This window comes from Cebus imitator, unplaced genomic scaffold (assembly GCF_001604975.1).
Source record: "Cebus imitator isolate Cc_AM_T3 unplaced genomic scaffold, Cebus_imitator-1.0 Scaffold271, whole genome shotgun sequence".
Lineage (NCBI taxonomy): Eukaryota > Metazoa > Chordata > Mammalia > Primates > Cebidae > Cebus > Cebus imitator.
The window spans coordinates 1,360,724-1,378,466 of NW_016107586.1; the positions used below are offsets into that span (position 1 = coordinate 1,360,724).

At 40.7% G+C, this 17,743-nt stretch overlaps 1 protein-coding gene across 1 annotated transcript in view; it reads right to left on the reverse strand.

Annotated features, from left to right (window-relative positions):
• Positions 1–949: 949 nt before the first annotated feature.
• The window catches only part of SORCS3 (sortilin related VPS10 domain containing receptor 3), a 609,576-nt gene continuing 592,782 nt past the window's right edge, over positions 950–17,743 (reverse strand). The window contains exons 23-27 of the mRNA XM_017500803.2: positions 12,990–13,121; positions 10,677–10,776; positions 9,553–9,658; positions 3,702–3,862; positions 950–2,888 (exon numbers count right to left, since the gene is read on the reverse strand). Of these exons, the coding sequence (XP_017356292.1) occupies positions 2,824–2,888; positions 3,702–3,862; positions 9,553–9,658; positions 10,677–10,776; positions 12,990–13,121 (564 nt within the window). The 3' untranslated portion in view covers positions 950–2,823. The remainder of the gene's footprint in view (positions 2,889–3,701; positions 3,863–9,552; positions 9,659–10,676; positions 10,777–12,989; positions 13,122–17,743) is intronic.

Below are 17,743 nucleotides of genomic sequence, written 5' to 3' on the forward strand. Positions count from 1 at the left end.
ACTAAATTATGAATAAATGATTTCTGGTTTCTTGGATCCATGGAACTTTATCACATATTTTAAACACTAAAGAAATAAGAGACAGCATCCAACTTCAGCCCTTATTCTGGGTGTCCAGTTTACATTCCTTATTTACCTGGTGAATAAGAGCCACCAATAAACAAAGAACCAAGAAAAAGGACATTTGCTGTTGGTTTCATGCATTAAACAGCTGGAAGAAGGGAAAAAATGGACACGTTGTTTTTCTCTTTTTCATTCCTTTTGTTTAAATCTTCAAAGGTGAGTTGGCATTCCATCATCTCTACCACTCATTGGGAACTTATATCAAACTCAAAGTCCTTGCAATTACCAAGACTTTTGCTAAGAGGTCCCAGCCATATACATGTGAATGAAAGCCTTTAACATGGGTTCCAATAGGTCATTTAATGAAAGCTCTCCATGGGGGCAGTGGAAAATGAATAGGCAGAGTAAATCGGGTTATTGTTTCCAATTCTAGTGCCTAGTACCAGAGTAGGAATAATCTATTTCTCTAGCCATGGAGGTTGGACTTGGCTGTGCAATTTTCCTTAGTCAATAGAATGTGGATGAAGATAAATAAAGTGACCATTTTGAGTCAAGGCCTTAGAGACATAGGTTGTTCTGCTGGCCTTACTTGGAATTCTACAATCTACCATGAAAATACACGTCCTGGTATCTGCTGGTTCCAGAATGATGACAATTCATGGAGCAGACTCAAACTACCTGAAACCTCCTTCCTGATCAGACCAGCAGAGCCTGGTCAGTCCTGATCTGTTCAGCCAAACCAGAGCCAACCTAAAGATTCCTGAGCAAAACCCAAGTATCTGTTGTTATAAGCCATATGTTATTTCCATGTAGCATCACCGTAGAAATAGTTTATAGATACAGTGGATAAAGAAAACTCCTGGAAGAGAAAACTCAGCCAAGTATGTAGCTTTGAGGTACAAAAATACATTTATTTTCAACAATTTCAAAACCACTGCCTTTTTTTTACAGTAGAAATATTCAAGTGGAACAATAAAACCAAGAACAGTATATGTACATATACTGTATATATAGATATGACTCATGCATTTGTATTCCAGTGTTTAGTACAAGTATTGCAATTGTCTGCCCCATTTAACCCTTGAAACAAAAAAGGTAGGATCTTTAGAAATATTCCTAATACTGATCTATGCTGTAGCCAGCCAGATTTCTCTATCTCACATTCTCTGTCTCACAAAGAAGAATGGGATCAACATCCCACAAAAATTAATAGGTACAAAATGTGGCCTTTCCTCCCATATATATTATACATTATATCATTTTCAAAAATAAGTGTGCTCAGGCTAAGCCTGAAAATAAAAACAATGCTTACAGCATGGCTTAACGTGACCCTACTGAAAAAAACTGGTATGTGTAAATGTGTGAAGGGGCTGAGGTGCGGGAAAAGCTAACAGGCTTTGAAAGCCACTCACCCCAGAGGCAAGAACTACCTTAAGGGAACTGGAGGCAGACATTCGACTTTAAGGAAGTTGTGTATGTCTGACAAGCAAATAGCACAGCTTTGCTAGAATTGCCTTTGACTAATATCATTAAAGGTTAGACCCCTATTTGGCCTGGAGAGTTTTGCATAAACTCATAATTCTGCAAATGCCTCCTCCCTTCCAACCTCTTTAACTCTTCCCATGCCAAGAGACATTTACTGGGCTTTACCTAGTGCCCAGGGGACTTTTCTGAGCTCAGAGTAGCCTGAGAATTCACCCTAAGCATTATGCATTTTCATACAATCCAATTTAAAAACAGATTGTCATTTTAAGGTTCACTGACTGCTTTCCTTAGAAAAAGATATTTTCTCAGGCTGATAAATATCAACTTTTTCCTTTTAGAGAGGAAGCTGTTTTCCCCCCATCTGAGAGGTCTCAGTATAAAGCCTCTAGTGGGCCTCTTCTTCACCGTTCACGTCACTCTTGGAACAGAAACGACTGCCATGTTCTATGCTGTCACTAGAGTCCTTCCTTTATCAATTGCCCCAGAGAAGCCCCTCCCCCCACCCCCCTTTATATACATAAGTAGAAACCAGCTATGGCATGGACAAGGAGATGCCAGAGTTAAGTGTGACAGACAGCAGGAGAGCACCCAAACCCAACACACTGAGCAGGCCTGGAGGGTTGGTCAGCTCTGAGGGCCAGTCCGTAAGCCAACACACGCATCTTTCTTTTTTCTGTTTTCTTTTTTACTAAACATTAAATTATTTCTTAGGGAATAAAAAGCTATTTACATTGTAATTATATACAATAAGCCATCTGTAGCCTCACCGTGGACATGCACAAGGCAGGGCCTCTTTCACAAAGTTGTGCATGCTTTCTGAAGCTACATCCACGCCCACCAACCTACTTCCTGCGGATCTAACTGGGAAATGATCTGTGTTGTATGTGTGTGTGCTGGGGGAAGGTGAGAGTGTTGGTGATTCTGCAGTGGGGATGAGAGGTTCACAAAAAGCCAACCCAACTTAAATCTTGAAAAAAGAGAGACCACAAGGAAAAAGAAACTCCTTAAGCTACCAATGGCAGAGTAAAGCAAGTAGGCTGTGGGAAGATGCAAGCTTTGCTCTTGGCACAAATACAGCCATTTATTCCCTTTGTCTCATTTCAATCAGCTAAGAATGCCTTTTTCTCCCAAAGCTAGGCATTTGCCTGCTATTTGTGAAGGGGCCCTTGGTAAACAAAAGGTAAAAAAGACATTTTTATTTTTCCATAATAATAGTAAGAGTAATCATCAAAAATAAAAAGTCAGAAAGGTGGTTGACCACGTGGCTTGCTGGTATTAAACACTAGTGCAGTTGGGGATCTCCTTTGTGCTTTCGCTGTTTGCAATGGTGGCAATGCCTCCTGCAGGGAAGAGAAGACACAGGGAGAAATGGAGGTGAGTTCCACAAGGGCAGGGATCTTTGCTTTATTCACTGCTGAATACCAAGCCACCTAGAACAGGTGCATAATAGGAATTTATTTAAAAGGCACCTGGATATCCTCACCTATCAGCTCACTGGGCTTATGTCATCCACGTTTAACATACACTACCTCCCACATTAGTACATAGGTGGGATCAATACATTGACTACCATCTTATACTCCATTGATAATAACAGTAACAGCCAATGTGTATTAAAACTTACTGTGTGGCAGGCACTGGGCTAATGACTTAACAGCATGGCATTATCACAACCGTCTTAGAATTATTAGTTTTAGTTACTACATAGAAATAGAATCGAATCATAAGTACTACTATTCCCATTTCACAGATCAGGAATATGACGCACAGAAAGGTCACAGAGTCAGCAGATTAACAGAGCAAGAAAATGGACCCAGGGCTATCTGATGCCAAATTCCACATTCATGTAATTATTAATAAGGATATATAATACTTTTGCTTTATAGAAAAAGAAGACAAAGCCCAAAAGTAATGGATAGTTGGCTTTATCCCTCTCCAACCCAGACTCCGGCACTTCCAATCCTGAATGACTTCTAAGGGAAAAAAAAAAATCTACCAATTTCTTGTGGCCACAAATTTAAAACAGGATTCTGTTCACTGTAGGTAGTTGTTTGTTCCCACCCTCCAGGCTAGTAATGTCTAGAGGACAGATGAAGCAGGCCAGTGTTTAGAGGACACAGGACAGAGGAGCTTAGTGGAGCAGGCGCATGTACCTATAACCCGCGTGTCCAGCTCTTTGTCCAGCAGCTCCTCAGGCTCCGTGAAGTCACTGAGTGTGATTTTGGGGGCATTTTCACTTTGGCTCACTGATCCAATCATCTCCTGCTCCTTGTCATGTTGGACTTGAGCGTAGATGTTAATCCAGGGGATTTTCCTATGTGGGACAGGAGCAAAATCAGATTAAGCTCACAGGTTGTGCCAAACTTGGGCAGTTGGAAATCCTGGGTGATGAAGGGCGGAAGAAGCTATTAACAGAAAGGGTCAATGTCAGGGAAAGGTACTGGTGACCCCAGAGAAAAGGAGCCCATGAGGCCAAGGAACACAAGGCCAGCCAGGATCCCAGGCGCCCAGGGAAGATGTAAACCACAGAACTTCCTGAGGAATGCAACTTTCCTGTGGTTAAAAAACAAGCAGGTATAAATAAAAGGGCAGTTAGGTACTAAAACCCTGTAGATATTTACCTGGTGTTAAGTTTTCAAAGGAGCTGGACTTTGAGACTGTGCACAGAGTGAAAAGACATTTTTTCTAAGGTTGCATCAACTTATTCAATTCACATTGGCTTATTTTATAAATAAGAAATAATACATGCATAGCCTTTGCTACAATTTTCAGAGCATCACTTATAGGATAAATACCTTAAACACTTTGATAGTTTCCTCATCTGTTCAGTGAGCATGACAATAGCTTCTTTTTGGATTTTGGAAATGATTAAGGATTAAGAGAAGATAAATAGCTTCATTCAAACACACAAAAGTAGTAGGTGGGGTTTGGAAACACAAGGCCGACTGGCTTGGGTTGGAGAAGTGAGCAGGTTCACGATGAAACCTTCCTGATGCATTTATCTTTTGGCCCATCTTCATTACTTCCTCACACACTGTGTGTCCCAGCCTCTGTAGCCTCCTTTGTATTTCTTTAATCCAGTGCTTCTCACACATTAACATGCTTAAGCAACACCCAGAGTCTTCCTTAAAATGTGAATTGTGGCTCTGCAAGTCTAGACTGGATGGGTTGAGATTCTGCAGTTCTGCCAAGCTCCCAGGTAATGTTGATGCCACTAATCAGTTGGAGACCCAAATTTTGAGTTGCAAGATTCTAATACATGCAGCTCTTCAACATCTTGTGGACTTAGAACCAATTGTTCCCTCTGCCTGTAACACACTGCCCTCTGCTCTTCTCAGAGCTTGCCTTATATGTCGTCTCTGAGACGCCTACTCTGACCATCCAACTTTCCATTATAAACATGTAATTATGGAACACTGTCTATGTAAGAAATAAATATGGTGTTGGTTTAGGGTGATGCAATAGGCAATGTTTATTGACATGTTTTCTGTATTTCTGTCCCACTAGACTAAAAGCCTCATGTGGGCAAGGTCTACATTTTCTATCCTCTCTGCTATCCACCTGACTTAGCACAGTGCTTGGCACATGGTTAACATTTATTAAGCATTTGTTGAATCAATGAATAAATTACCTTAAATCCTGTGCTCTTTCTACTTTACTATATTCATCAATAAAAAGATTATATTTTTATCTTAGAATATCACTTCTAGAAGAGATCCCTCTTACCTCACAAAGGATGGGGAAATTAGACTAATGTCTAGACATTTCACAAAGCCAATTACTAGCATAGTAATTGGATTGAAACTTGGGACATCGGACACCCACCCCAATCCAGGACATCCCATGTATCTGTAAAGAAAAGCTACTCTGTTTTCCTGGGCCAAGCTTCTACATTCCCCTCTCCACTCCAACCCCAAATGATGTGAAATGTGGAAGCTCTTTTTTTTTTTTTTTTTTTTTTTTTTTTTTTTTTTTTTTTTTTTTTTTTGAGACGGAGTTTCACTCTTGTTGCCCAGGCTGGAGTGCAATGGCGCGATCTCGGCTCACCTCAACCTCCGCCTCCTGGGCTCAGGCAATTCTCCTGCCTCAGCCTCCTGAGTAGCTGGGATTACAGGCATGCGCCACCATGCCCAGCTGATTTTTTGTATTTTTAGTAGAGACGGGGTTTCACCATGTTGACCAGGATGGTCTCGATCTCTTGACCTCGCGATCCACCCGCCTCGGCCTCCCAAAGTGCTGGGATTACAGGCGTGAGCACCGCGCCCGGCAGTAAGCTCTTAATTAGGTTTTCCTGCAGCTAATTCAGAAGAAAAAATCTGAAAATAGGTTTAAAATACTTAGTGGTTTCTATTTTTAGCATTCAGTTTTTGTCTTTAATTTTTGCTTTCCATACCTTAAAGGAGGTGTCCCTGTGACCCCTACTGGTTTAAACCAGTTTAATATAATTTACAAGAACCTGAAGTAAACAGCATCCATGTGAGGCAGCACAGTAGGCTTTCTAAATGTGTATAATTAACATTTAATGCTGGCCTTTATATTCTTTTTATCTAAATGACAATACAGTCTAATAACTTAGTTTCCTTCCAATTACAAAAGTACATCTTGCCCATGAAGTTTGGGATAAACCGTAATATTGACTAGGTGTTGGAGGTGGTCAAACCATCCCTGATCACATAAGTATGTGTACTTCAGAGTTGTAACCAGAGTCCACTGCCTCCCCTTTCGTCTTTGCTCACAATATCTATGAGGATTTGGATAAACCTACCCTTATAGAGATTACTCACATTATTTCAATTTCCAAATAGTACATTTAAAAACCGGTATTTTTTTATCCTTTTGCAATCGACGATTAGAAGAGAATACATTTTGCATCTCAATTTGCAGAATTTTAAAAATCTGTCAAGTTGCTTTTCATTTCTTAACACATCTGCTTGTAGGACTGTTGAGAATATAAGTTAGAACTCCATTTCTGCATACAAGGAATGCGGAAAATGAAGAGATCAAGAGACATGTCCAACATTCTTACAGGTTTAAATAAGAGGAGTAATACGAATAGGCCCAAGTCTCCCACCAAAATTCAAAAACAAAACCCAGCTGCAGTTTGTATTCATTTGTCCCAGCTATGATGAGTGTTAGAAGCCTGTAGGAGGAAATTTAGAGAGAGCAAAGTAGGCTTTGGACTATAAGGAAAGCCCTACTAAAAAAAGATTGGAAGGAATATAAGAAGCTCAGACGTTTTCTTGGATAAAGAAAAAGCAGATCTTCAGTTACGGAAAGAAACCACTCTTGTTAGGCTGTTTTTGGAAAGTAAAACCATCTTATAATGCTTTTTAATTTTATTGCTCAGAATATCAGAAAATAGCAGTCACTATCCAAGAGCAAGATAGACTGTGAGAGGCCAAGTAATATTCATTTAAAGGAAGCTTGGGGCTCATAGTAATTCTGTTCTCTTTTTTCATGTCAAGTGACCACTTGGGACACTGAGATCATTTCCAGCACCTGGCACACAGGAAGTACTCAATAAATGTTTGTAGGATGAATGAATGCCCTAATGTGTTAATGCTGACAATTACAGAGAGGAAGTTTTAGATCTGGAAACTCAGTATGGCCAACGATCTGGACACAGAAACAGAAATGTCTTTACACTAAACTGTGCTGTTCAACAGAGCATTTGATGGCCAGGTGTTGCTATTTACACTTAATTAAAGTTAAATATAATTAAAATTCAGTTCCTCAGTCAGACTACTACTGGCTATTGTATTAGACAGTACAGACTACAGAGCATTTTTAACATTGCCAAAGTTCTATTGGATAGTAATGAAAGAAGCAAAGGAGACTCTGGGAATCCAGGGCTAGGAACCTGACCTCTGTACTTATTGTAAGCCAGGCACCCTTTATGTTGCCACTACTGGGGTTCCACGTGATGAGAGGGAAAGGAGACCAAAAAAAGAAAGAAAAGAAAAGAAAATCCAACAGATTTTCAACCAAAGGGCTTGAGTATTGGGAGTAAAACTTCCAGGAGAAAGAGCTAGAAAAGTATAGGCTAGCTGATGACTAATTACTCTTTATCTGATGCTGCTATTATCCAGTTTGATTGGCATTTATTTCCTGTGGCCTCAGCTGCATGATTCACTGTCAGGGACACAGAAAGGGTGGGCTGATACCTGGAAGCCACAAAGGTAGAATTTTTTAGAGATGTCATTACCTGGCATGGATTCATTATTAAGGTGTACACATTTAGAGACGCCTAAATTAATAAGTTGACTAGGGAGTATAACAGCATTTATTTAAAAAACAAACAAACAAATAAAAACAGAAGTTTTCCAAGTCACAGTATAAGTGATCCTTAAGTATCCTTACTTTGGATCTACCTGACAATAAAAGCCTCTTTGCAGGATTTCTATTGGCCCTTGTCCTCAGCAACTATGCTGTTCTGGTAGTCAGAGATGAGACATTTGGTTTCACTGATTGTCACGCCCCAGCAACCACCAGACTTCTCCACAATCAAATTCTTGGCTGAGTGAAAAGTGAAATGTTCTTTGCATATAATTGAAGTACATCTATAAATAAATGGGTGTTGCCTTAACCAGGCTGTTTCTATATTCAACCTTTTCTCACGAATTTTGACATAAAGGTTTTATCCACCCTTCAAAGGGAACAGAGGTATGTGGGTTGGCACGTCTTGATCCAAGAGGACATGAACTCACATACTGGTCTATAAATTGAGTAGGAAGGGGAATCTCACTCTATCCTCCTAGAAGGGGTGGACGGTGTTGACAGAATGCCTGCTGCTGAGGCTAATGCTGAGATGCATATTGAATTAAACTGGTGTTTTTAAGCAACTGAAATAGCCACTAAAGGAGAGATAAGCAGGATGAAGGGGGGCAGAAAAAGTCAGGCACCTTTACCACTGATCTCTATCAAAATCTAAAAGCATTATCTTTAGTTTGTAGAAAGACTCCCAGGACCAAGAGATGCTTTAAAACTCATCTGACAATCATTAATGACATTTTTACTTTACCCAGGCTTCCCAGAAGCACATTTCTTAACTGAGGGCCTAGTATGTGACAATTTATGGCACAGAGGGCATCTTTGGCAGGCATGTGCTCTGTTATTTATAATAGTGTAGCTTTGTTGATTACTTAGTACCTAGCACCTATACACATTAGGACATTTAAATCATATACCAAACCTATAAAATATTATTGCTATCCTCATTTTACCAATGAAGAAATTAAGACTTAGAGAGGCGAATATAATTGTCCAAGGTTACAAATGCTAAAAGTTAAAATTGGGTCTTATTTCAGAGTTTATACTCTTAATTCTCTTAACTGGTATACATCCTAGTAGATGTTATAATTTGAATGTTGGTACAGAATTATTGATTTCAATTTTATGCTTTTAATAAGTATCTGTTATACCACCCCTTCTGCGGCTTTCAAAAATAATTTCTCAAGACATGTGGAGTTTCATTCTCCTAATCAATTTCCCTTTAAAACAGGAAAAAGAGGGAGAGGGATGATAGCTGAATATGTTTAGCACACAAATTTAAACAGAGACACTGAATAGCTGTAACGGAGATAAGAAAATGCATCTGTGTCTGTATATGTGAGTATCAGATTCTGACTGCATTTTCTCCATTTAACCACCTGAATGGATATTGATCTGTATAAAAAGATCTTCTGCATATATAAGACTTACTTTAGAAATTTGATTGAGGTTTGAAAACCTCTTACGTTTCTCCTGAAGATAATAAATTGATTTCATTGGCCAGCCTTTATTTACCTAACTCATTATACCTATAAATCATAATAGATAGAGTTCAGAGTCCCAACTCATTTATCCCTGACCCTCAACCATTCTTGTTTCTATCCATTGTCAAACAGAAGTTCAAGGAGAATTAAAATCATATTCTTGAGATGAGTTTAGTAAAGTTAGTTACAGGAGGAATCATTGGCAATGACCCCAGCCCCAAGATCTAAACTGAGTGATAACAGCACATACCTTTTAAACTTGTAGATCAAAAACACAGCCAGGCCAACAAATACCACTGACAATAGCATAAGCATGGCTGAGCTACTGTGCCCAGTACTGGAGTCCACCAGTGGAGCTAGGAAGGAAGAAGAGATAAGGAAAACGACAGATATGTTCACTTGGAAGCTGTTAGCTGGAAGAAGTATTCATTGAAGGAAGGAGGCCACTGATCTCCATCCTTCTGTCTAGTCTCCAATTCCCCTGCCTGATACCTGGGTGCAGAGAGCCTGGCTTCAATGATGGGAATGGTACCTGATTACCTCTTCTTGGGGAAAGTACACTTCTCTGTTCAGCCTGGGGAAACTTGCTAGTTCTTGGTATAAATTGAACAATGGATGTCCAGCTCAGGGGAGTGGAAGAAGGGCTCCAATGCTCTTTCTCTTAGATAGCCTGAGTGCCTGTCAGCATAATTACAGGCAGCCCATTTGAAATTTTGGGTTAAGTACTAACGCAATGTTTCATTCTCTTCCTTTACACTGTTCTGGTAAAAACCCTCTGGATGGGCACATTTGTGACCTACACAGTGGAAAAATCTTACATTACTATGAACCATTTAGCAAACAGGCTCTCCCAGAGAGCCAAAAGTAGATGCCCAATGGGCCATGCCTTTTTAGATTTTTTTTCATAAACAGACCAACTAGAGTTTGTTCCTGTTTCTACTTTGACTCATACACTGTAAACTAGAAGGGAGTTTTAAAGTTCTATGGCCTACCATCCAAGATTCCTAAAATCAGAAAATCATATGAATGAAGACAGCTAGAGGACTACCCGATGTAATTCCAACTGTCACAGACAAAATAAATAAATACACAAACAAACAAATAAATAAGGTTAAGATCCAAAGAAATTGTAGGTTTTCTCCAAGACCATTAGAGATTCAGTGGCAAAGCTACTCTTAAGAAAGTGTTCCTGCAGGATGCCTTCAGAACGATGTGACTGATGTGACCAATTCTTCTGAATCTTCACTACAAAAAGGACCCTTTTACAAAGCCACTTTCAGGCATTATGGAGCAGGGTTTCATGATTCTCTCTTCCTTTTCTCTCTGGGATAACAGATTATCTTTCCCATTTCCCCAGTTCCCAGCGGCACTCACCTAATGTCAGCTGTGTGACATACACAATGACTTGTACTCCCGGCTTCAGCTCAAACTGGACCAAATTTTGGTTGAGAGCATTAAACAGTGTTTCTACAATCTGAAAAACAAACAGACAGGATGTGTGGTGTGACGTGACATGCGATGATGCTCCCTCATGGGGTAAGAAACCAAGGAGAAGGTCAACAGATAAAAAGTGGCCATGGTTCAATTAGGGACAGGATATTGGAATGTATTTATCAATTTGGTTCTCACAGCCCTTGGAGCCTTGTGAAGCCAAGGAAGTATAGTTGACCCTTGTACTATACAGTTTTGAACTCAGCAGATCCACTTTTACATGGATTTTTTTTTTAAGTGGAGGAAAATATATTCACAGTATGTGAAACCTGCATATACAGAGGCCAAACTTCTTTTTTTTTTTTTTTAAGATAGAGTCTCGTTCTGTCACCAAACTGGACTGCAGTGGCCTGATCCCAGCTCACTGCAACCTCCACCTCCTGGGTTCAAGCGATCCTCCTACCTCAGCCTCCTGAGTAGCTGGGATTACAGGTGTGTGCCACCACACCCAGCTAATTTTTGTAATTTTAGTAGAGACGAGGTTTCGCCATGTGCAGAGATATGGTTTCGCCATATGCAGACTCTGCAGGGCCAACTGCAGGACTTGAGGATGCACAGATTTGGTGTATCAGAAGTCCTAGAATTATTTTCCGGTGTATACTGAGGGATAACTATAGATGGTAATATTTGCTTATTCTAGAGAGGAGAATGAGACAGAAAGAGGCATGGCTACAGTCACTGGTGAATTAGATGTACAATAATAGACACAGGTGTTTCATTCAACTCCCATTTCACTGCTCTTTTATCTGTGCCTTTATAACACCATAAGAAGACCTGTTATGGGTTCCAATGAAAGAAGGTCATCCCATCATTAGCTCTGTAGTCTGATTAAGTCATACACACAGGGGATGTAGGCCCTTGCCAGGATTAAAGCAGGCACATATACTACCAGCCCACTCCTCTGCGTTTTCTATCTTAGAGATAATGGGAGGCAAACATCAAAGCAGAAGCTGCCTCCTTTTTATGGGATAATTTTTGCTCTTTACTTTTCCCTCGCAAGTCTCAGAACACATAACATCGATTTAATCACTCTGTAATTCCCACGTGAAAGCTGAGGCTGACTTAGGCTGTTGTCCCTAACTCTTATCTCGCTGTACGTGCCTTAATATCACAGCTGCTATTCATCACTGTAATTACCTATTTATCTAAATGGATGGATATTGTAGCTTCCAAATATAGTTCACACATGCCACTTGCTATTTCAGAATAAAGAGGTCTTGTAAAAGTGATGTATGCATTGAGAAGCAAAATTTATTTCTGGCCAACTTCAATATGCAACCCTGCAATGCAAGAAATTATTTCCCAGAGAAACTTCAATCACATCTGTACTGCTCAAGGTCTGTGGATGGCTGTAAGGATGGAGTGACGGTCAGTGAGTATCATAGGGACACAAAATATATCTGTACAATGATCACCTCATATGGGAGCAAATGTGTGTGATTCATGCCGATTTTCTGCAGCCTCATGCTCACTTATTTCTACTTCATCTGACTTAGCATCATGGGAAAGAAAGGAAGGGTGAAACAGTGTAGCCATTAAGACCTCAGGAGGACTAGAGGGTGAACAGGAGAAAAGCCAGTCCTGCCATTCCCTTTACTTCCAGGACTGTGTGCAGATCACAGTTGTTTTATATGCCCATTTGATAAAAACAGTAAATCACAATCCCTTTTGGAAATGTTGCTTCCTTAGTTAAAGCAAAGTGAGGCAATACACCCCTCTCCAAAGAATCACGTTTGAAAGCAGTTCATTTTCTCCCCAGAAGCAGAGCTTAAAATTGGCCAGGATCTCTAGGGGCTAGTGCAGTTTAAAGACAAGAGGCACATAGTCCCAGAAACAGACAAGGAAATTCAAATCAATCTCTCTTCTCTCTCTCTCTCTCTGTTTCTCTATCTCTCTCTCTCCTGCCTTCCTTTCCCTGTACCCCAGGAGGAGTCATTGGGAGAGAGCCATGAGCTGGTGCAGGGATGTCAGACATTGGAATGAATAATGCCAGGGGTGCCCTTCCTTCCTGAGTAGCTGAATGCTCCAGTCTATTTGCACCTGTGTTTATTCTGGGTAAGGGTGACTGCTCTTCAAAACCTTGGCTGCTGGGGCAATGGAGGAGAGTCTGTCTCCCTTTCTGGCTAAAAACAGCTTTGTGCCCCCTCAGGGTGTAGGGTGCAGGCAAGGGTCCCAGCCAGATTTGCTCTCACTTACTTGCTCCAGGTCCCCTTCATTGCCTTTCCTCCTCTCCGTCAGGTTCTTGGGTGGGAGAATGAAAAGTTCTGCTGAAGTAGGGAGGCCAGGGAACACGGCAATGAGGATCTGGTTCTCTGGGACACTGGTTACCTGCAAGGATGTTTAGACAAAGAGAGGTTGTGGAGGAGCCAGCCCTCCCCAAATCAATGACAAGGGCAGCGTGTGCACAGCCAGAGGGCTCATACGAGTTTTTCAAAGGCAGCTTCTTAGGCACAGCCTCCAACATACACTCAGGCTTTCTTTCAGTTTTTCCCTTATATCTGCTGGGTAAAAAATTAGTTTCACTACCTCCTCTGCCTTTATATACATTTTTACTGAAACTAGAATGGTATTACAAATGATTTTCAAAACATTACTTGCTGGGAACATTTGCAAAAGTTGCTCTCATATTTTCCATTTTTCTATGAGGGCTAGAGCTTCTGGCTGAAACACAGGATGGCTGCAAATGAGGAAAAAGGAGTCATAAACAAACATGGGAAAATGCAAATTTAAAGAAAGCCAAGCGACACTTACTTTCACTTCTTAAAGCAGGATTTTTGTTTACCTGTAATAGCTAATATTGGTAAGACTGCAGTGAAGGAAGTTCCCTCATTTGGCCCTAGCAATGCTAAAAATTGACACATATTGCCAATTTGTTTTCTGAAATACTTAATTTAAAGGCCATAAAAATATTCATACCCTTCAGTCAGTAACTGTAATTTGGTGAATTTGTTCCAAAGACATAATCCAAAATATAAGAAAAGCCATATGCAGGAAAAAGAAAATACAACATTACTTATAATAGTAAATAAATGGGAAAACCTCCAGTATTCAAAAAAATTAATACTGGTATAATCTCCTGATATAATATTATGCTACCATTAAGATGGTAATGAGTACTATGAGACAACATAGAAAATTACTTATGATAGCTGCATTCCAATCTATTTCCTTACATTTCTTTGGTTACAACTCTATAAAAATACACACGCACAGAAGAAAAAAATAACAAAATACTAAACGCTGTTAAGAGGTGAGGAATACAAGTGAATTTGTCTATTCTTGAGTGGTTAGTAAAAGAATGATACTGCTTTTGTGATAGAAACTAGAGTGAGCTTTGGTCTCAAGGTAAATTTTTAAAGAAAACAGGATGCTGAGTTCTCTCCTGTGAAGGGTATGGTTGTTCTTTCCTATGTGTCTCCTGAAGATCGTTTACCCAGATCACCACCACCTCTTCTGCCACTCCAAATACATAATTTGTGAAGCAGGTGAAGTATCCCCATCCCCCAAGAAGTGCCCCCGACCGTCTCTGCCTGCAGTGGTCTCTTCTACTTTAGCCTCCCACCCCAAACGCCTCTAAATGACCGTGTCCACTGCACTTGAGAGATATACAGATCATGTCTACCATGACACAGAATTACATCTGTCTGGTGCAGTCTTTTCTCAGATAGATTCTGATATGGTTAGGCTTTGTGTCTCCACCTAAATCTCATCTTGTCCATGCTAATCCTCATAATCCCCAGCTGTTGAGGGAGGAACCAGGTGGAGGTGATTGAATCCTGGAGTGGTTTCCCCCATTCCGTTCTCATGATAATGAGTGAGTTCTCATGAGATGTAATGGTTTTATAAGGGGCTTTTCCCTCTCCACTCTGCCACTCTTCTCTATCCTGTCACCATGTGTAGAGGTGCCTTCCACCAGAATTGTTAAATCTCTTGAAGCCTCCCCAGCCATGCAGAACTGTGAGTCAGTTAAACCTCTTTTCTTTATAAATTACCTAGTCTTGGGTCATTCTTTATAGCAGTTTGAGAATGGACTAATACAGGTTCTTATGGTGTGATTGCCCAGATATTTCTGTCTGGGGTCTCACTGTTTCAAAGAATGTTTGACACAGATAAAAATTAAATAGTTGCTAGATTGAACAGAAGCAGAGGAGTTGGTTGTTTTCCTTTTGCTCTGTTCTGATTCCTATTTGGAATTAGGCTTACAGATTGGCATTAACTCTCAGGGATATGATAAAGAAAAGTGAGAGGGCCAGCCTGCAGGGAAGTAAGAAGCGGCAGTCAGAAGCCTAAAGAGTCTACCAACGAGGGAGGCATCCTCTTAAAACCTTGAGGAGGTTAGCTTGATGCCTCAGCATCCTTCCAAGCCATGATCTTGGGTAGCAGGAAGTCTCAATGCCCAAGTCTACAAGACAGGAGGCCTTCTCCTAACCTTAAATCAAGTCTCAGGAGCCCAGAGGTGAAATGCAGAAAATCACCCAGTGGAGTGAATGAGGGGTGGTGAGTTTACTAGTGCCTTGACTGGTGTGACCATTTGTCTCAGGAAAGAACAATGTCAGGGAGTGTCAGTCCATCAAGGCCCTTGGAGGGACCTTGGAGCTGTGTATCCAGATTCATTTAATTTATCCAAAGGGACATGTGAGTGATTGGTCCTTGTGAGATTTGAGGCCTGAGAATCAACTGACAGGACTGATTATTATTATTGCAATTACCAACTTATTTCCTAAAAAGCTAGCATGTTTTTAATGAATATAACCATACAAAATACAACCCAATTCTGGATGCCTTGCAACCAAATGCTATGATCTGAATGTTTTTGCACCCCCACCCCATTCATCTGTCGAAACTTAGTATCTAATGTAATGGTATCCGGGGAGACTTGAGAGGTGATTAGGTTGTAAGGGTGGAGCCCTCAGAATGGGATTAGTGACTTTATAAAAGAGATCCCAGAGAGCCCCATTGCCCTTTTCACCATATGAACACACAGCAAGAAGGTTCTGTCTATGAACAAGTAAAGAGGCTTTCACCAGATATCAAATCTGCAGGCATCTTGATCTTGGACTTACCCACCTGCAGAATTGTGAGAAATACACTTCTGTTGTTTATTAGCCACCCAGTTTATGGAACCTTGTTATAGCAACTCAAACAGAATAACAGCCTCACACAGCATAGGTAGCAGTCTCATTTTCATCTCTTTCTTTGCAGTGGCATGATCTCGGTTTACTGCAACCTCCACCTCCAGTGTTCAAGTGATTCTCCTGCCTCAGCCTCCTGAGTAGCTGGGACTACAGGCATGTGCCTTTTTTATTTTCTTTTTGTAGAGTTGGGAGTTTCACTGTATGGCCCAGTGAAACTGGGCCATCTGCCCACCTCAGCCTCGCAAAGTGCTGGGATTACAGATATGAGCCACTGCACCCAGCCCTCATTCACATCTCTTTCTACAAACAGTCTCTCTGTAAAAAGATTTAAAGTGTAGTAACTCTTACAGACCATTCCACACAAGAATGCCCTTATGTCATTCTCTCCTATTTAGTCTTCTTACTATCTGTCAGCTCCTTCTCCATGTCCTTCCTGGATCTTTCTTCTCTGCCTTGGGGAACCACCAGCAGTGTGTCTGCCTTGCCCCTCAACTCCTCTTTGGAGAGTCTAACAACCTCCACAGCCTCTTCTCTTACATCTCTCCCTCCAGTATGAACCTCTGCTTGATCTTCAGATCCATATTTTCAACACTCCTGGTCATCTTCACCCAATTTTTTCTCATGTGCTCCAGACTTATATTAAAAAGTCAAATCATTATTGTTTTCCAAGCGTAAAGTTTCTCCTATACAGTCCCCATCTTGATTAATGTAAGGCCATCTCCTACCTGCTCTTGTCATCAGAGAATTTCTCTCTCCCTCTCACCCACACTACATTTCATTAGTCACCAATTCTATTGTTCAACTTTTTAAGCAGCCATTGCCTCTTTTTCTTCAGCACCTTATATTTCTGGCCTAGATAATTGCAGTGGTCTTTTAGCTGGTCACCTTTTGAGAAACGTCTCCCCAACTATGTTCCCTTCCTATCTCAGCTTGTCCTCTGCATTGCCACTGGAATGGGTTACTGAAATATAAACCTATTCTCCTACTAAAATTAAAACAACAACAACAACAACAACTTTTCATACTTCCCAGTGCCTAAAGAATAGATGTCAAGCTTCGATTGGCTTTCTCAGACCCTATGCAATATGACATAACCATCCTAGTTCAATTTTAGCTGCACCTGCTCTTATAACCCACAGGCTGGCTACACCAATCTCTTTGCCATTTCCCAAATATGCTGTTCTCTTTAAATAGTCCATGACTTTGCACATGCTGTTCATTCAGATACCATCCTGCCCCTGTTAACTGACATTCACCCTTGAAAACAGTTCACGTATCCTCTCCAAAGCCATTCCAAGAGTTCAAAAAGTATTTATTGAGTTGCAAATCTGTTCCAAGTCTTCATGTCCCTAGAGTGAATCACATTGTTCTCTCTGCCCCACAGAGATGCTGGCCATGCCTCTAGCTCAGAGCTGCTTATACACTAGACTTACTTCTACATATCAATTGACCATGTTTTATTCATCAATATATTCTAGTGCCTGCCTCTGAGAAAATGTTTAACAAAGCCCTTTTACTTTCTCTAAGGCAAATCTGACCTTGGATTAATTCTGTAATTCTGTTACCCTGCTGGAATGCTCTGTTTCCTGGCCCGTAGCATTCTGAGTGCCACCTGTGGCCAATGGTAGTCTTGTGAGTATAAATGTTTGGTTAAGAAGACCCTCTTGGTGAACAAAGAGCCAGCCAAGTGCATAACATTAGTAAAAACTGAGTGAGTAGTCCATCCGTTAGTGCATTAAACAGTTCAAGCCCCTGTCTCAGGAAAAATTCATAATAAACATTGGGCCAGTTTCCTTCTTCAAACATTGAACTAGA